This window comes from Rhineura floridana, chromosome 9 (assembly GCF_030035675.1).
Source record: "Rhineura floridana isolate rRhiFlo1 chromosome 9, rRhiFlo1.hap2, whole genome shotgun sequence".
Lineage (NCBI taxonomy): Eukaryota > Metazoa > Chordata > Lepidosauria > Squamata > Rhineuridae > Rhineura > Rhineura floridana.
The window spans coordinates 82,853,618-82,874,332 of record NC_084488.1 but is presented as its reverse complement, the minus strand read 5'-3'; the positions used below and the strand labels follow the sequence as shown (position 1 = coordinate 82,874,332).

At 39.8% G+C, this 20,715-nt stretch overlaps 1 protein-coding gene across 4 annotated transcripts in view; it reads right to left on the bottom strand.

Annotated features, from left to right (window-relative positions):
- Window positions 1–813: 813 nt before the first annotated feature.
- The window catches only part of TRPC3 (transient receptor potential cation channel subfamily C member 3), a 72,941-nt gene continuing 53,039 nt past the window's right edge, over window positions 814–20,715 (bottom strand). For 3 of the 4 annotated variants that reach the window (XM_061585194.1, XM_061585195.1, XM_061585196.1), the window contains 5 exons: window positions 19,647–19,842; window positions 14,265–14,474; window positions 11,316–11,399; window positions 7,077–7,152; window positions 814–2,051 (listed from right to left, as the gene is read on the bottom strand). In XM_061585194.1, the coding sequence (XP_061441178.1) occupies window positions 1,909–2,051; window positions 7,077–7,152; window positions 11,316–11,399; window positions 14,265–14,474; window positions 19,647–19,842 (709 nt within the window). In that variant the 3' untranslated portion in view covers window positions 814–1,908. Of the gene's footprint in view, window positions 2,052–7,076; window positions 7,153–11,315; window positions 11,400–14,264; window positions 14,475–15,176; window positions 15,284–19,646; window positions 19,843–20,715 lie in introns of those variants that run through there. The other variant, XR_009757960.1, reaches the window with a different exon arrangement.

Genomic DNA, 20,715 nt, shown 5'->3' with positions numbered 1-20,715 from the left:
CTCCAAAAGATTTTTAACCCCCCTTCTAAGTCTAAAAGCTTAATATTGTTACTCTAACACCACCACTAATAACTTTGTAGGACTCATTTACAGTGACTTTTCTACTTTGAACAAAAATACATTTCTTGCATATAATGTATACCACCACTAATACCACTTTCATATAATATATAGTAGTGAAGTATACTTTGTGTGTATGTGTACACAGTATATACACATACACACAATAGGAAATAAAAATCTAGAGAGAGGGCTTTCTCAGTGGCGGCCCCCACCTTCTGGAACTCCCTCCCACAAGATCTATGGCACGCCTCTTCCCTAAATGTCTTCCGAAAAGCCTTAAAGACCTGGCTCTTTCAACAGGCCTTCGGGATTTCCGGGGAGGGCTAAATGCTATGATTAAATGCCTCATGCCCTGTATTATTATTGCTTTTGCTGTCGCACTGTTCTATTTTGTATTTTGTATTGTGTTTTAATTTTTCACATGTAAGTCGCCTAGAGTGGCCATTGGTCAGATAGGCGACGCATAAATTAATTATTATTATTATTATTAAAAATCTGCAGGGTGTCAGATTTGTGCAACATACTTTTAGGATGAGGATTTGTACTAGAAGCTGTGATACAAGGGGCCAAGAGTCCAAGGTTTACCATATATTGGGGGTGTATTCACAAGATCATTGAATACTGATTAGTGATCCCTTAATGCATCTTAAAGATGTATATCTTAACTGCAACTTTATTGCTTTTGACTGATGAAATGTACACCATGATCTCTAATACCTCACAACGTATTAAAAACAAAGTAAGAATCCATAAAGTATTAATATTTTATTTAACAAGTGTGCATTGGATGCATTATTTAGAACAATGTAACAAAATTATCAGCCCTGCATAGTATCTTAAATTTTAAAAAATAATCTTCACCACATGAAAATGTATATCTTGATAGTTCACATTAGTTAGAAGTAAAAAAAAATCCTAGTTCCTATTCTGAAAGCAAATATGCAAACTATACATGTATAGATAGGTTTAACAGCACTATTAATATTATAGTCACATTTTTATCTCCACTGTTAAACATTCAGTTGTCCATGCCATGGCTTGTTTCTCTCTTTAAGAAAGCTGATAAATAAAGGGACATAATCCAGTGAAAGTCAAACTCTTAAAACAGTTTAGTTGTATATATCCATACTAGGGTAGAGAGTAGAATGCAATCCTGCATGTGTCTGTTCAGACATAAGCCCCAGTGAGTTCAGTGGAAGTATATATAAGATTACAACCTCAGGCCCACTAAACTTTGAGGACTTGCTTCCAAGAAAACACACACAAGATTGCGCTATACATTTTATTGATATGAGTGTGAGAAAGCACATGCCACTGAAATCAATGGGAGTTATATGTGCTTGATTTTGATTGGATAATGTACAAAGTAATTTCAAGTAATCTTTCACTGAGCTGACTGAGTTTTAGTTACTACATTCCACAGAATCCTGTTCACACCGGCATGGTGGAGGACATATGCAGTACAATCTTAAACGTGTTTACCTCCCTAGTAAGTGGGTTTAGGATTGCAGCCATAGTCTACAGTGTTGTTTTTCTTTGTTCAGTGCAAAGAATATTCATTTTATTGACAAAACTATTAGCAATGCAAGATTGTTTAGATACAATTGTACCTTCTTAAATAAATGCAAAATATCCTTTATAATACACGTTAAATAAACGGAACATTTTTTGCGTATAAGTTCATAAAATTTTCTAAGACTGTATTTCAAACAAAGCTGTACATAAAGGTACTCAGTGCTAAAAATCTACAATACATTTTCAAGTATAAGTCACTCAGAAATATTATTGCCAATACTTGTGCTGTGATCAAAATCCAGGGATTAAATTAGGAGATGTCATTTGAGATCATTCACATCTTGTTATATTTGGGTTGAGTTTCTCACTGAGTTTATGTATAAGAACTGCCAGCTCCTCTGTTGCTTGAGACTTGTCTTCAAGCAGTTCATAGCGAAGACTGGAAATATCTTGTTTAATTTCCTTTAATTCACCTGTGTAAGTAATAAAAAGAAAATTGCTAACACAGTTTACAAAAGAAAAACAAGCATCTGAAGTTCTCAAAGCTATGTTGATGAATGCTCATATAAAAAGAGTTGCTTTACACAAGTAAGTCCATTACAATGCGAGCTTTAACCAATTAACCAGCAAGATTACTCAAATAAAACTTTTACTGCAATCTTATTGCAATTCTTCTTTGAATGAATAGGGCTGATATTAAGCAATGATGCCAGATCTCTGGAATTGTCAAAGGCCTGCAACCATGGAAACTACCAGGCCACACAAGCACAGGCGTCTGTTGAACCACACTATATTGGGAAGTGGGGGGAAACAAACATAAAGATGACTTCCTTCTAGTTTTGTATCCCAAGGGAAGAAACAGCCATCTTCATTTCAACCTGAATGGCAGACTTTCATTTCCTTTACACAATAAGAACCAAAGTAACAGTCTTTTAAACCTGGCAGTGGTCACACTGTAGTAAATATGGTGATAACTGAACAGTGGTGACATTTGGACTGCACCCTCTACTTGTTTGATAATTTAACTGCATTTTGAACAAAGGACACAATCCAGCCAAAGTTAAGAACTGTTATAGGATTGTGGGGGTTAGTATGGATGATGCCTTTGGGTCCCCCCAAGCCTGTGATTCTGTATCTGTAAGGTTGGAATTTGTAGTTAAAAGAAGCTGCTGAACTGGTCAAACCAGTTCCTTTGTTAAAGTAATGGTTCTGGCCAAGTCTGCCAAGCATCACATCTGCATGACAAAGGAGTTGGCCATGTTGCCATAGGAACAAATGGCTGGTGATGCTCTTTAGAAGGGGTAAGCCGTTTCCTCTCACCTAGTGGAAGGCCCCCCTATCCTAGGGATGGGAAGTGTGTCTGTGTTTAGTCTGAACTGGAGATAGCCTATGTGTTTCTTTTAGTCTAATCTGGAGGTAGTTTGTATGTGTGTTTTTTAGTCTGATCTGAAGCTGAGAAGAGACAAAGAGGCTCAGCCTGCTCTCTGTGCTGAATCTCATGCTATGGCTTTATGAGCCCCCCTAGGAACCTAATGGGGAAGCAAGATCTGTGGAGTGTTGTGAGCCTTTCCATCTTGCTGTGAGCCTTTCCATCTTGTGCTTAGGTTGTATATATGTGTAAATAAAACCTTATATCCTGGAGACACCACAGTCTCCATTCCAAGGAAACCAAACTCTGGATAAGTGCTGGAACTCCTCAAGTCTCTCACTGCTCACATACTGGGGTGCACAAAACATTTCTTTTAAATCCTATTAATTTAAATTGTTGAAATTAATGCTTGACATTCTCATTGAAATGTTTGGGATCCAATCCATTGTTTGTCTCCATATGAGCCATCACAGGTAACTACATAAATGGTATTCTTATTTTATTGAAGGATATGGTATTCATTCAAATTCTTGTTTTGGATGTTTGGTGGTGATGATGTAGGAAAGGGAGGGACCATTGGACTAGTTATCTCAAACCAGTAAGTCTGAAATTTGACTTTTTAAAATCCAGTCATTCTAATACAATTTTCCAAGGTCATGCAAATTATTAATCAAGTAGATTAATCTTATGTGCACATAATTCTATTCATGCTTGTACTAAATCCCACTGAGTTCAAAGGACTTACTATCAAGTGCAATGCATAGCAGTGCAGCCTAAGAGGTGTTAATAGGAAAAAACTTTAATTCTAAGATGTTTGATTTCGATCATGGCATTAATATTTTTAGTATCTTTGTTGCTGAGACACCATTTCAGAAGCCCTAGTTAGTTCTGGAATCGGCATCAAGAAATGTTCCATCTTTAAGAAAAAGAAGAGGAATCTCTCAGATACACAAAGGGAAGAACTGGTATCAAAATTCAAATATCTCTATTCCACTCAATCTTAGAATTTTATATGCAGGGAAATGGAGATTGGCCATGATTCCAATGATTGCAGAATGGTACAGTAAAATACGGAATAATGTAATCATATCAAAATTATAATATTATATTAGAGGCAGAGAACAAAAGTTTGGTCAAGACCTTTTTATCTTAAAATGGAGTAAATTTGTGGATTACCATAGAGTATATAATTTATCCCCAAGGGTTGAATATGGGTTTTCAGTGTTTTGAATAAGTTCAATACTCTGATTTTGATTCTATAGTGTTCTTGTTTGTTTGTTTCTAATGTACATTTGTGTTTCTCGAATTATTTATATAAAAAATTAAAGGCTAATTTGGGATCACTATTAAGCTTTATTAAATATGCTTTTGTTAAAAAAAACCCAATAGACTAACACAACATTTGAAACAGGATAGAAACAAAAGCAACTAGACCATTATTAAGGGCTTGCAATTTACCTTTTTGTGTGTGTGAATTTCACAAGATGTGTGAAAACAACAAGCTTCAACAAAAATCCAAATATAACTTTTATAGTTTTCCATTTATGCTTCTAAGCCAAAAATGACAAAAAAATATCGACTGCAATTCCTGTACTTGTACAAACTCCTCATATCTGAAAACAGCACATCAGCACCCTTAGGATATTTAGGTCATGTATATTATTTATTTATTTATTTTCTAATTTTAGAAGAGAATTCAATTCATGTTTCTAAAGGTTACTACTGCTGGAATTTAGGATTTTAATATTTTTAGCTGTTTTATCTTCAACCATTTTACTTTGTCCGATTAAAAAATCTAGCATTTCTGAGTTTACAGCTCTACTAAAGTAGTTTACATATTTGTCAGGATATTTTTAAATTTAGCTCAAGGGAATTTATAGGGGAAAGCAGGCACGCTACCTGCCCTTCAATAAAAAAAATGAAATGGACTGCCTTCAAGTCGATCCCGATTAATGACGACCCTATGAATAGGGTTTTCATAGTAAGCGGTATTCAGAGGTGGTTTTACCATTGCCTTCCTCTGAGGCTGAGAGGCAGTGACTGGCCCACGGTCACCTAGTGAGCTTCATGGCTGTGTGGGGATTCGAACCCTGGTCTCCCAGGTCCTAGTCCAACACACTAACCACTATACCATACTGGCTCTCCATGCCCTTCAATAAGCTGACAGCTAAAAAGAACCCTAGGGGTTGCTTCATTCCTACTGACTTTCAAGAGTTTGGACTGAGGCAGGTTCCCGATTCTAAAGATTTGCCTTGGGGTGGAAGCAACAATGAGCTTTCTTACATACTCCAGAACTCTGGGTGGTAAGCTTGTTGCTGAAGGGTATTCTGCAGATGAATACCTTCACTTAAAATAATAACCCCCCACCATGTTATTTTACATAATAAAAGAATACAGCTGAGTTTGCGATCAGCAGAACCATCTTAAGCTCCGAACAGATTAATTCACCTGTGCCACTTAGCTTCTGAATCTCTCTCTTATTGTTGGTGTGCATGTACAAAAAGCAGCAATGCAATGTTAAAATATGCCTGTGTTAAGTTTTTAAAGCAACTGATGCCCATACAGGAAGTTGGATTTTCAACCACGTTTCAACTTTTCTGTTGATTGTGTTCAACTCTTACTCAGAGTGGACTCCGTGAAATTAATGAACCTAAGTTAGTCATGTCTTTTAACTTCAATGGGTCTACTCTGAGAAGGACTAGCACTGAAGACTGTTGAAAGTTTCACTTCAATCAATGCATTGTCTCTGTGTGTGCTCTGCATCTATTGACCATTAGGGGCAATAGATATAGTTAGTCAGTTGAAAGTGCTCCTGCTTGAATTCTCCCGTTACTTTCCTGAAGTTTAACCATATCTCTGATTGGTTAGACTGAGATTCTCAGGGCTATCATCACTTCCATTTCCTCCTTCTTCTTCCCACAATTCTCTCCCTACCTTTGAATTCAGCAAGTGCAGATGATGAGGCTTTCCTCTCCATGTGTACTTTCTTAATAAAATGAGTTTATTTTGTTTAAGATAAACACCACTCCCTTTCATATTCTTTTATATCTCCAATGAATTCTGCCGCTTAAAGCAACTCTCTTCAAATACCACCCTAGGTTTTTTATGTCACCTGTGAACCGATGCGTTCTATTGTAAGTGCATTTTTAGTGGTCAACGTGCTATATTCCCATACAGTTGTACACATTTGAGAATGACTTTTTAAAGCACATGAACTATTCCTCCCTGTGTGAAAATGTGGAAGGAAAGTCTTGTCAGCTGCACGAGTGACCACAGTGTTTCCTTCACAGTCCTGCCTCCCTGCTCTTAAGTGAAACTGAAATTGTTGGGGAAAACTTCATTCCTCCATACCCTTTCCCTGCCACCATTGCTGCTCCAAGGAGGGGAGGGGGGTTGTTCAAAAAGGCATGTACGTGCACCCATTCTGAGTACGCACAATCTTAAGTGTATTTTTTAAAAAAACTTGTCAGGCATCGACAAACTTGTGACCCTCCAGATATTGCTGGAGTCCAACTCCCATCAGGCCAACCAGCCCAGCCAATGGCCAGGGATAATAGGAGTTGAAGGCTCCCCATTCCTCAATTAAATCCTGTTACTCTTTTCAGCTGCATTCTCTGTGTTGAGTCTGAAGACACTCATTGATTTTTCTCAATTTTATAAAGCCCATTATGTTAACATTTTTGGGGGGGGAATAGGCTGAAAATGATCTATACCCAGGGTAATAACTTCCAGTCAATAAGCCTAATTAGGCCCACTGGCCATTTTGGGCATACTATAGCCACCTTTCCCTGGCCTGATGTCACATATGAACTCAATACAACATGTGGCTAATATGACACTGCCTTCAGCAAATTATTATTTTTAATGGACTATTAACAAGATCAGCAGAATGTTTATTTACTGTTTCTGGTGAACTAAGAATAAACAACATGCCTAAAATAGAAGGAAATATGTTTTGACAGTTGCTCTATGGCTTGGTCCAGACTTCTGCTAAAATATCCAGTACTATCTAGTTACTGTAGTATTCCAGTTACTGCATTATTATCTGCCTCTATGATTCCAGTTTTGGTACAGCATTTAGAGTTTTCCTATTGTACTACTATATTAATAAGTCTACAGTTGCTCTTACCCTCATTGACTTCATCATTCTCCTTGTCCACTTGTGCTTTCAGAACATAACGTTTTATAAGTCTCTTCATGATTTGCTATTGGAGAAAAACAGCAACAATTGTTCATCATGTCATTATGTTGCCGGCCTGTGATTGCAATCTTAAGCAGTTATCTGAAAGTGAGTCCCACAAAAATCAATAGAGCTTACTTCTGAGTGAATACAGTCAAAATCTCAGTTCCTTAACAGACTACAAGTACCTGGATGTTTGGGGAAAGCCTTGTCTGTTTAAAGTGGTATATACTGGGTTCCCCCTCACTGCCCGGCTTGTGTCTTTGCTCTTGCCATCATGCAGGAACTTCACGCTGCTATCTATACCGGCCCCCAGCCTATACATCGCTGCCGCCCTTTACGAACACTACCACTGGCTCTACTCTGTCGTTGGGCAAGAGTAAGAAGACTCTGGATAAGAACAGAGTTAGGTTCGATTTTACTGTTTGTTTCTTGATGTACTGATGTTTTTGTATGTTTTGCTCTTGTACATTGCTCAGAGTGGCTGGATATCCAGCCAGATGGGCGACTACGAAATCCATTAAATAATAATAATAATAATAATAATAATAATAATAATAATAATAATAATAATACTGCTCTAAATGCATAGTGCAGATGGGGCCCTCATTCTGGTAATTAAGCTGCACAACTGGATCTCAAATCTTGGCTAGGCTATACGTCATTAAGGTAAAAGTACAATCTATTCTTTCTTACACATGCAACTCATACAGCTGCACAGAGTGGAGAGGATCCCAAACCCCACAGGATGCAACAGAACTCTTAAGCTCCCCCACATGCATAGTACGAAGTATACTGCATCACATAATGCCTGGCTGTTACTGTAATGGAAGGACCCTGAATGTCTCTCATACATTTACTTCTTTGGCTCTGAAAATATGTAATGCCAGCCTTGCAAGAGATTTTCTTCCTCTCACTGCTACAAGCCCCTTTCACCACAAGGTGGCAGCAAAGTTTTTCTTTTTTTACTCCCACCCTTAATGAGACTTTTTGTAGGGAAAAGGCTTCAAATAAAATCACTCCCTCTCAAAGCAAACTCACTGCCTCTATGCCAACACAAATGGAGCCAAAATGGCATTGTTGAGACACAAGACGAGAGGTATCAGCATGAACAAGCACAGCAAAAAGGACAGTATATGTTGGCTGTGGCAAAAGCTTCCAGGTCAAATCTGGCTGGGTACAGTGTCTGGGGCAGTGGCAGGTGACAGCTCCATGTCAGTGGGGCAGTGGAATCCAATCAGATTTTCAGTCTGATCTTTCAAGGAGCTGTCCAAGGTGCAAAACCTGGAGCGATTCCACTGCCCCAGAGCCAACAGCTGCCACTAGTCTGGGGCTTTTCAAGGCAAGGGTTATGGAACAGCAACATCATTATTCTGAAAAAGCCAGGAGAGGAGGTTTTGTACAATACTCACTGATGGTTATTGGATTCTTAATGTGATCTAACAATGGCTTTTTTCCCCATCTTTGTTAATTTGAGATTTTAAAAAAATTAAAAAGAAGAGATTTATATTAAATTGTTTGTAGTAAAAGCATATGGCACAGAGAACTAGTGTAAGTGTAATGGTCTTGCTGCAAGTTTTGTTTTTAGCTTGTATGTTATTAAGTTGTACTTTAATCTTATTTTGTACTGTATTTTATGTAAGCCTTGTGCACTTTTGTAGAAAATCAGGCTAGAAATTCATCAGTAATTAAGTGCCAAAAACATTTTAAACACACACACCAAAAGGAGTAAAACTCCCCCAAAACAGCCCGACAAAGACCTAGCATAATCAGTGCTCGATATGAACCACAGAATGTTGGCTGTCAGTCAGAAAAGACTGAAAGGAAAAATTGGAGGGCAGAATGGCTTGAGCCTCTTACAGCTTATAGTATTACATCTATAAATAAGGGGGTGGGGAAAAGCATGACTGCCTGGCTGGTTGGAACATGAACAAGAATATGCCTTTTAGGAGGTGAGGATATACTGCATTGTTTTGTTGCAGGTCTCGCTTGTAATGATCTGACTGATGGCAAAGTGGCAAATGACAAAGACTTCAGCCGAGGCAACATGATGGCAGTTTCAGACATCTGTTCTCATCGGAGTGTACAAGAGAGTCAGAAGCCTGAGAAGCTACTGCCTCATCAGAGGCCATGGCTTAACAAGGAAAACTCAGGTACAAGAAACTGCAGTATTCAGGCAGGCATCTTTATTTGCAGGTTCACAGACAGGTAACTTTGTTTGGTGTCTTTTTCCAACCTCTTCAGACTATTCCCAGTCTGAGCCCCAGATAGGTCTTTCTTGATGGACCTTCCACGTTACTTCATGGGAGAGATCACAGCAAGGTGGGTCTCTCCCAGACCTCTGAGCTGGTAATCCTCTCTTGCAGAATTGCTGGATCTGATCAAAATGGCTGGCCCAGTCCCACTCGCTTTTTTCCTCTTTCTTTAGGCCAGGCCCTCTCCTTTTTGTGGCTGAGCTGGCACGGAAGCTTCCCCCTCTCCTCTTCCCCCTCTCTTCTCCATACCTAGGACCTCTGGCCACTTTGCAGACACAACAGCAGTACAAAGATGAGGCATGGGTGGATGCACTCTTGATCTCCAGCCAGAGGGTGCCCACATTTCTTGACCATGCAAGCAGAGCTATCTATACAATTCCAGAGGGAATACACTATGACATGATTGTGTCAAGACACAACATAGGAGACGAATGCAGCTGGACCAGCACACTGATCCTCATGATGCTGTCATTGCTTCCACCTGTTGTAACCTTCTTGTGCACTGGAAACTCCCCCCCCCCCGTGCACACATCATGTGCCATTTTTGCAGGTGGGGAGAAAGTAGATTTTTCAAGGACTGTTGTCAGAATTGTTCAGTTTGGTCCGAATTCAGATTCTTCTCTTGTATTCAATTATAGCCACCGCCAAAGAGCTAGTCTGCATTTCAAATTCAGAAAATAAAAACCTCATGTATGATGTGGCTCAAGGTCAGACTTATGTCAACAGTAAAAAGAGAGAGAGAAGGGCATGGGAAAATCTTTCATATCACTGTGTCTGAAAATTATGCTTGTGTTTGTTTATGCAGATCAGTATTTAAATTATTAATGTTAAATCAGTCTCATTGATCATTTTGAGATGGACTCTTGCATTCTGACCTTTTGTCAGAATATTATTCTGTAGTTTAGCATTCAAAACAACTGGTGCTTTTTAAAATGATGATGATTCTGTTCCTTCAGCACTATAACCCACTTTTCTTTGAACCTGCAGAACTCAGAGAAAGACAATCATCAAAGGCACATTCTATCCCTTACATTTTCAGCCGTGTGTCAGTTTTTGATCAGCCAAATGTAAGGGTTTGCACCTGATTTCCCCTCGTCATTCATTTAATGCGAATTGGACTTGCAACACAATGTTGCAGTATGCATAGTCTTGCCAGCTTCCAACCAGCTGCCATGCCTTTTTCCACGATACCCTAATCTGTTCCTCACCCCTGGTTTACTGGCGTTCCCCATTCCAACAACAGTCAGTCAGGATTCTGTAGCCCCTAAGTCGTAATCGACTTGAAGGCACATAACATGTGCTGTCCTCACAGAACTGTCCCTCCTTAAGACTTCTTTTCCTTCTTAAAAAAATGTTGTATGCCTGCACACTTTCAGGTCCCTTGAGCCTGCCGATACCTTTCTCTTCTTGTGCATGGATGGTGCTGTGTTGGTTACATAAGGATTCACACTTGAAGAATGGGTTTGCTATTAACATGTAGAATTTTGATAGATCTAAAGGTTTTGGGGGGGGGGGTTTGCAGTTATAGAAATTATCCTAAAACACACTTACTCATGAATTAGATTAATTTACTTTAATTAATTAATTAATTGACCCTTCCTGAAGGACAACACTTTGGGCGATAATTCAGGAGCGGGGGTTGCAGCTTATCATCCATAGACTTTTGGACACATTTCTCAGCATTTCTCTCCCAGCGGTTTCTGCCATTGAACTTCCAAACTCACACACATTTTAAGAAGTCATTTGGGGGGTTGGCACCAGAGCAGTGAAAAGATGAGCACGCTGGAAAATGTAACACAGGCATAACTGCTCAACAGATCTGTCACAAAATGTTCTTTGTTCATGCTGTGATTGCCTAGCAGATGAGCAGCATGGAAACTTGTTGTTTATTTCGATAATGATGGTCACATGAGCTGCCCAACTAACCACTCACCTGATAGCGTGTTGGCTGATTGAGAATGCTATTAAAGCTGTGTGATTCAAAAACCCTTGAGCTGGATTGAGAAAAAAGGTTTAGCTAGGAAAGAAGAAATCTAAATTAGAATATCTTCCACAGAATTTGCAACTATAATCTGGCATTCCTTTCTTCCTAATGACAGAAAAGTATATTTTTCAGCAAAAAAACAAAAGAAACAAGTTGAGCTTTGATTCCACAAACCCCTTGTACATACATTTACTCTCAACTTCAAGGATGTGATCAAATAAGAATATGTATTTGAACTACTCCCTGAACTAGAATCATGAAGAATATCATGTTTGGAAAACAAATTTGGTGTTCAACAAAAGTAAGACCGGTTTGTACTGGCTGAAAGCTCCCATGTGCTGAGCTCATGGTCAGGCTAAAGAGGATTTGAGAAGTAAAATAACAGAATATACTAATTTAAGATACGTATAATATTAAAATAGATGACACTGCAAGGCATACTGGAAAAAGTGAAACTAGGAAGAGGAGCTTGTCATTTTCACTATTTTTTATGCTTGTCCACAGCAGTAGAAAAAGTCTCTGGCCACAGCTGCACTATACATTTAAAGTACCCTTTTATCACTTTAGGGCCATGGCTTCCTCCAAAGAATCATGGGAACTGTACTGTTAAGAGCACTGAGAGTTCCTAAAGTACCCCTATTCTCCTCACAGAACTACAATTCCTAGAGTAGTTTAACTTACAGTTCCCAGGATTCTCTGGGGGAAGCCAAGACTGTTAAAGTGGTATAACAGTGTTTTAAATGTATGGTGTGGATGTGGCCTCTGACTTGTAATGCAAATATTTAGCTGCTGCAACATGGAAAGAGAAGCGAGGGACTCTATGGAGGGCAAATACTTAGGAGGTTTCAACAAAGAACTGAAAGGAGTAAATAAATAACTTTTTCCCCCTTGAAAAAGATATTATATATCAAACAATGGCGTCTGGCGGCTTCATGGCGGCAAGATTGTGGAATCCACTCCAGTTTTAGTCCCAACTTACAAGGAGCTGTCCAAGGTGCTGAAGCCAGGTTTCAGAACCTTGGACATGACCTTGAAAGTTCAGACTAAAACCCAGAGCGAATTCCACTGCCCCACTGGCATAGAGCCACCAGCCACCACTGGTACCAAAGTGAATTGAAAAGGACCTTTCTATGCTGCTGCTGCCTTTTTCTCTTGGGTATTGCTAACAGGAACTCGGAGATGTGAACATATAACTCTGATTCTGGCTCGCTTACACTGGCTGCCTATATGCTTCCAGGCTCAATGCAAAGTGCTGGTTTTGCCTTATAAAGCCTTACACGGCTTGGGACCACAATACCTGGTGGAATGCCTCTCCCGATATGAACCTACCCGTACTCTGCGTTCAACATCGAAGGGCCTCCTTCGGGGGCCCACCCAGAGAGAAGCCCGGAAGGTGACAACAAGAAAACGGCTTTCTCTGTGGTGGCCCCCGAACTATGGAACTCTCTCCCTGATGAGGTACGCCTGGCGCCAACATTGCTGTCCTTCCGGCGCCAGGTAAAATCCTTTTTGTTCTCCCAGGCTTTTTAACAACATTTTAACAACATTTTTAACATCTATTGTAACACCTACATTTGCACTTACGCTCTTAATATTTTAGTAATTTTAATTCTTAACATCTTAACATCTTAATACTTTTAACTGATTTAATACGTTTTAATATTTTTAGGCTTGTGTTGTAGTTGTTTATATGTTTAATTATGTTCTATTTTTGGTATATTGTTTTTAAGTTGTTGATATATGTTTTTACTTGTATATTGGATGTTTTTATGTTGTGCACTGCCCAGAGAGCTACGGCTATTGGGCGGTATAGAAATAGAATAAATAAATAAATAAATAAATATTTCTTACAGCTGGTTTTGATCCCTCATCATTGGGTAAGCCCAGCACGCTCCAACCATTGCAGTGTAATCAACAGACATATAATGTTTATGCAGTTTTCCCATGCAGCAGTGAAGTTAAATAATTTTAGACTCAGGCCTCATCACCTTCAGATGACAATGTGTATCACTTCACTGAACTTCAACATGTGGTAAGCTAGTCCTGCTGCTTTAGGGGCCCCTCATGCCCATTTTGCTGAGTGGGTCCCAGGACTTCTGCCCCAGAGTCCTGCTCTGATGGCACCACTGCACCCACATATCAAGGAACAGAGAAAAAAGTGGGACTGTGCTTGCAGGCCACATACACCAGTATCACTGTGCCTACAGACCACACCTCCCAACAGAAGCGGCTTGCCTGGTGGGGAGGTTGCCGTGGTGTGGGTGCACGTTTGGCCAATTTGGCAAGCCTGCTGGTGCACTTGCACCATGCTGACCTCTCCACTTCAGTGCCCACTCCCTCCTGATAAGCTGTAGCAATGCACCTGCCAGGAAGCTAGCATTGTGGCTCCTCCCTACCAGGCAAGCAGCTGCTGAATGCCATAGTCAATGTATGCTAAAGCGCTTCCTGGAAAGTGAGAAGGCCTTATTTGTCTGCAGTGCCCCATATACATCTCAGTTTTGTGATGGGCAATTCAGTGTTCTATGACACAGCTTACAGTTTGCTCTCACCATGAGGCATTTATGACACTATGTAAGATGGATGCATACATACCTTGGTGATCTTCATTATTCCACATTATATACTTTGGCTATTCCAGTACTGTGTAGAAGATGAGGGATAGCCATCCTGGTACCCTGCCCTCCAACTCCCATCAGCCCCAGCCAGCATAGGCAATGATCAGGGAAGATGGGGGTTGTAAACCAGCAACATATGGAGGACTATTCTTAGCATAGACCCTAGGGCTTGATCAACAACACACATCTCGTATTTACAACAATTACTTAGGGTTTAAGAAATAGTAAAATGTTAGAAAACAAAAATGTTTCAGGAAGCACAGTGAGTCTGTTTTGTACCTACCCTGGATTTTGAGTTGCCTATTCCCAGTTCCATATCCTTCTGCAGCCTTTTCCGTCTGCACTTAAATAATTTAAAGATCCTCATGAAGAAATAAACAAAAGACTTCGGACTTGGTACAAGACTGAATGGAGGTGGCAAAGTTTTTCCATCATCAAAGTATGATAACCAAAGCTTAGAGCGAGCAAATTTCCACTCCACATCACTGTCATCCTAGGAACAAAGAAATGTCCATTTTGTCTTTCAAAGATCCTAACTTGACTTGACATATTAGTTTTACCCTGTTTCTCTGTCCAGCAATACACAAAGCAGCTTAGAAGATAAAAAATAATGAAACATTAAAACATAAATAAGAAACAAGCAATTGCAATTAAAAAAAACAGGAAGAGAAGAGGCAGGAACAAGCAGCAACAGTGAATGACTGTAAAAGGAAGAACAACGGGATATACTCTCTCCCCCACCTCCCAAGTAAAACAGGGGTTTAATGAGGGGTAGGGGCATGATCACCCCACACTCTGGTTTTCAGGATGACAGTCTGCACCAAAGTTCATCATGGCATGTTCTCTCCAGTGACTTATATAAAGGATCCTGCAAGTAAGGGGTGGGGATAGTGCTCCTGCAGCCACTTCACCATGCTAGATCCCTCTTCAGGTGTTCTCTAGTCATGTTTAGTAAAAGGGGGGACTGCAGGAGCAATCACTATAGCTCCACACACCTACCATCATGGTTCTGATCACCCTCTATGACTTGGAGTGGAATCTTCTGTGCGGAGCCCCCTGGTTATACACTGCTTCTTGTTTTGCTCTCAAAACAAGGAAAATACTGCTGGCATTAAATATTTGTTACCTTTACACAATTCTATTAGTTTCATCAAAAACATATTTATGCAAATGCACTGAATACAATGGGACTTACTTCCTAAATAGTATGCTTAAGACTGCAGCCTATTTCTTTTTTCCTTATAATCATATTATTCTCAAGTCCTTGAATGTCTTCATTTCTTTTCTTTTTATTTTAGTGTACTGGGACAAAACAAGAGCACAGCTGAAATCCAAAGAGTTTTTTAAGTACCACCATGAATTTAACCATACCCAGTAAGATGTTTGACTCTTTCTTTTGCACAACTGAGCCCCGTGCCAGAACACAAGCTCCTTTGGGAGATTCCCTCAGTCTGAAAAGTGGATTGCTATGAATAGAAACCCACACTTTCGTTCAACAGCTGGATATTGCAATACAGAGAGCTATAAATCTAAGCAATAAAAATAAACAAATTAGCTACGAGGAGTCATTTGGACATTCCCCACTTTCATAAAAGTCAGAGGCAGCTCAACTGAAGAAATAATCAAGTTCAACATTACAAAACCTCGTTGTTGGGAACATAGGAAGCTGCCTTATGCCAGATTAGACCATTGGTCCATCTAGCTCAGTAGTGTCCACACTGAATGGCAGCAGTCCTCTGGGATTTATTTATTTTATTATTTATTACTTAATTAAATGTATATCCTGCCCTTCCTCCCAGGAGTAAACAAAAACACTAAAAGCACTCTAAAACATCTTCAAAACAAAAGACTTTAAAACACATTCAAACAAAACAGCTTTAAAAGCAGTTCCAACCAGACACAGACTGGGATAAGGTCTTACTTAAAAGCTTTGTTGTAAGAGGAAGGTCTTCAGTAGGCAATGAAAAGATAACAGAGATGGTGCCTGTCTAATATTCAAGGGGAGGGAATTCCAAAGTGTAGGTGTTGCAACAGTAAAGGTCTGCTTCCTATGTCATGTGGAAGGGACTTCCTGGTAAGATGGTATCTGCAAGAGGCCCGCACCTGGAGAACACAGTGATCGACTGGGCATATAAAGAGTAAGCTGATCTTTCACGTATCCTGGTCCCAAGCTACATAGGGCTTTGTACACCAAAATCAGAACCTTGAACTTGGCCTGGTGCCAAATGGGCAGCCAGTGCAATTCTTTCAGCAGCGGATTGACAAGTTGGTGAAACCCTGCGCCAGTGAGCAGTTGTGCCACTGCATTTTGTCCCAGCTGCAGCTTCCAGTCCAACCTCAAGGGCATTACAGTAATCTAGCCTGTAAGTTACCAGTACATGGACACCAGCGGTCAGGCCATCATGGTCCAGAAAGAGCTGCAGCTGTCTTACAAGCCAAAACTGGTAAAAGGCACTCCTAGCCATTGAGGTCACCTGTACTTCTAGAAGATGGATCCTGGAACACCCCCAGACTACAAACCTGCTCTTTCAGAGGGAGTACAACCTCATCCAAAGCAGGCAATTGATCAGATATCAGGAACCACCGACCCGGAGTGCCTCCACCTTGCTAGGATTCAGACTCAGTTTATTAGCCTTCATCCAGCCCACCACAGAGTCCAGGCACTGGTCCAGGGCATACACGGCCTCTCCCAATTCAGATGTTACAGAGAAACAGAGCTGAGAATCATCAGCATATTGCTGACATCTCGCCCCAAATCTCCTAATGACTGTTCCCAAGAGCTTCATATAGATGTTAAACAGCATTGGGCACACCTGACAGGGGGCCAAAAGACAATCACCAGACTTCATACAGGGTTGTCTCCTAGGCCTATGTGGAGATGCCCAAGACTGAACCTTCTGCATGTAAGCATATCCTCCGCTACTGAGCTACCACTAACATATTAGGAGACAGTGTGGTATCATAGTAAGAGTGTTGGACTAGGACTGCGGGAACTTGGGTTCATATCCTCATTCAGCTACGAATGGATGTTCATGGACCAATCACTCTTCCTCAGTCTAACCTACTTTACAGAGTTGTTGTGAGAATAAAAGGGGTGGGGGAGAACCATGTTATGTTTCAGTGAGCACCTCAGAGAAAGGGTGGGATAAAAAACCCTAAGCAATAACATTTTTTAAAAAATCCATTCACTCTCAAAGCATAGTTAAGCTTTTTAGAATTTCCCAGCATGTACAGCATTTATAATTATTTTGACTACTATAAAATAACACAAAGTATTTTTCAAGAACCAAGATTAGTGGGCATCAAATGTTTTTGTCAAGCATTTCTACATCTTCCTTACATGTAAAATATACTATTATCTATTTTAATTGCACAGTGCTTAAAATGTAAACATTCAGAATGAACGGATTAAATTTCTTAATGATCTGTTGTGCAGTCCCGCTGAATTCAAAATATTTTTTTCCCTCTGGTAGATAAAATGTGGCTATCAGTAACTTATGATCATTTAAGATTAAGTTCTATGTATTAGCCTTCTTTGAAAATCTGACACCCTGCAGATGTAAGTACAGCTTTGGATGCTTTAGGATAAACAACTTCATGTTTCTAACATGCATCTAAGATTAGAATCAAACTTTATATAAGTTTGCAGGAAAAGATGCTTATGTCGTATGTTGAATAATTAATCTTGGAAATGTAGCTTAGTCATGACAACTCACTCACAGTACACATTTTTGCCAATTACAACAGGTATTAAACTTAGAAAGCATTCAGAGCAGGGCTATGGAAGGTGTGGCCCTTCAGATCCTGTTGGACTCCACTTCCCATCATCCCCAGGCAGCATGGTCAATGCTCAGGGATGGCAGGAGTTGTCCAACAACAACTGGCCAGAGGTTCCCCATCCCTGGCTTAGGGAATATGGGCTAGTGTGGGGTGGGCACAGCATTGTCACATCTAAAAGTTAACATAATTGGAATATACAATGTACAGTTGCCTCTCTTCTGTGCCTCTGCCAGCAGAGAAGAGTGCAGCAAGGGGGGGGAGATTTGAGACCAAACTTCTGCCCAGGTGGGAAGAAGTCAGTGGACAGCCTTGAAATGGGGAGTTTCGGGTCACAGTTGGGATGTTGGAGCTTTTGAAAGAGGGAGGGAGAGAGGGAGAGAGCGCACAATCCCCACTTTCTGCTCTGATCAGTGCAAGCCAGCAGGGCTTTAGATGTGGTAGTGGCTCTTCCACTCTGATTGCCCCCAGCTCCTTGTTAAGTTTGCCCACTGAAATGTCTCACTGTTTGTAATGGGTCTGCTTTAAGCATGACTAAATCTGGATCCAACCCATTGGTTCTAATCCAGCCCCACAGGTGAGTCGTTAAGCGATACGTCTTTAAAGTCTACAGAGCATTCAGCACATATTATTATTATTTATTATTGTCTTTATTTATATGTATATATGATCCAATATATTATCTGCAATGTTTTACAAGCTCACATTTTCCCTGGTTGGATCATCCAGGGATTGTCAGAGGCATCGATTTTCTTTCTTACTTTTTTTTTTTTTACTATGTGTACTAAATAGGAAGAATTATACTGGCTCCAGAACAGGTAAGTGTAAGAATTATTGTGCTATAAGATTCAGGTAAGAATTTTTGTAAAACAGTCTGCAAATACATTTCAAGATAAAAAAAGAATGTGTAACAGCCATCATTTTGTTGAAGATATGGACGCTATACTAGACCCACCAATACTTCCTGAAACCTCTTCAGAGAAAAGTCCAGAGGATCCTCTTGAATAATCACGCAGAACTCTACCCAACTTTGGGCAATTCTCCACTATCCCAACAGCCTCCTGTGCTCCATACCACATTGTTCAGGTGAGCCCTGTCTGACCCAGTGGTGCAGCTAGGTAATTTTAGACCCTGGACTTAAATGATCTTACAGGCAGGAGACACTACTTTAGATGGTTTGAGTAAGCATACAATTAACATTTCTCCCCTCCACCAATCCCTGATATACAATACTACTAAAACATCAAAAACACATAATAAAACATTAAAATATAAAATTAAAAGCCAAATAAAAATGCTTCCATTTACAACAGTCCAGACAATTAAAATGCTCAGGCGCAGTTTTGCATTTTAAACTCACTTAAATCACACCCCATCATGACTACAGGAATAAAATGGAATTTGCTTCTGCTGCTCTGATGCTAAACACAGTCATTTGGGAATAAGTCCTAGCAATTGTAACCCTATGCATATCTGGTTAGTCATCCCCTGGCTATAAAATGTTGGAGGGGGGCAGGGCGGAAGACGAAAGGGTGCTGCAGCCACTAGTGTCCATTGGGCCACTGGGCCCTAGTAAACCCACACCAGCCCAGGTGCTGACGTTAGGCCTGTTTGCCCTTGCCCCATCCTTGCGCTGCTCTCCGAGTGGTCATTTTTGGGGGGGCTGGGCTTCAGGGCTCTGAACTTGAGGTCCAGCTCTAGTTGCATTACTGCTCTGACCCCAACAGGCTTTTCAGGGAAAAGGGGATGGGAAATTTTCCTTCCATGAACTTCCTTAAGTTAACATATCTTATGATCTAAGCATTTCTGTTTATTATGGTAAGCTGAGCAACAGTATATATAGAACAAATCTTTTTTGGGTTTGAAAACAAAGCAGAAAAGTACGTACCTCAATTTCTTGGTAGGAGCTGTTTATCATGGCAATCAGCATGTTCAGTAAAACCACAACCATTGTTACATTGTATATTCCATACAACACATAGCCGATATTCTCAATAAATTTGTGATCATATTTGAGGACAACTGACGTGACCTCTGATAAACCAAAAATTGACCAAAATAAGGTCTTAAAGCTTTCTTCAACTCTGTATGGAAGAACAGAACATTAATGAATTCAGATATAAATACTCCTATGTGCTAATTAGATTTTGTTAAGAAGTATCTGTAGAAGATTCAAAGATCCTACTGCAGACAGTTAATCAAAACAAGATGCACACAACATAAACTGTTTTCTCAGAGAACTTGATTCTGCTGTACTTTTTTGCATATTGCCAATATGTTTGTGGCTGGTGAGCTGCATTAATAGAATTAAGTTTGACATAGGAAAGTGGTATATTGCCATTTTTATCTCCTTTTATACCAGGATGCTGCTTTACAACTTTGATTAGCTACTTATTTAATAAAGTAAATGGCATCATCTCAAAAACTACCTGAAAATGGTACAAGAATGAAATGAAAAATAGTGCAATGGCATAGCTAAGTTTTTTCAAAAGTTTTACATATAAAAGCACCAAATTTACACCATTTATGGACAAATACATAATGATCACTTTCAGATACTGGGGCATGTGATGTTCCACATGTGGATGTATGCACAACTATTTCAACATGATATAACACACAGTGACTTATATAACAATTGTATGCTTTTATGAAAAATGCTCAATTGTTATGAATCACTGTGCTTTATACCATGCTTAATCTGCTACACGTGCAATATTGCTTGTCCCAACTATCATTATATTTGTCCATAAATGGTTTAAATTTGACCTTTAAAACCTACAATTTATTATGCGAGTCACTGTATGTTATACCATGCTCAATCTGCTATGCATGCACACAAATGTGCAATATCATATGCCCATACGTTTCATTTTTAAAAAACTTAAGGAAGTTTAATAATATCTCTAAGTCATCAACCCATTGATCAGAGGTGCCATGGCCTTCAATGGCACCCC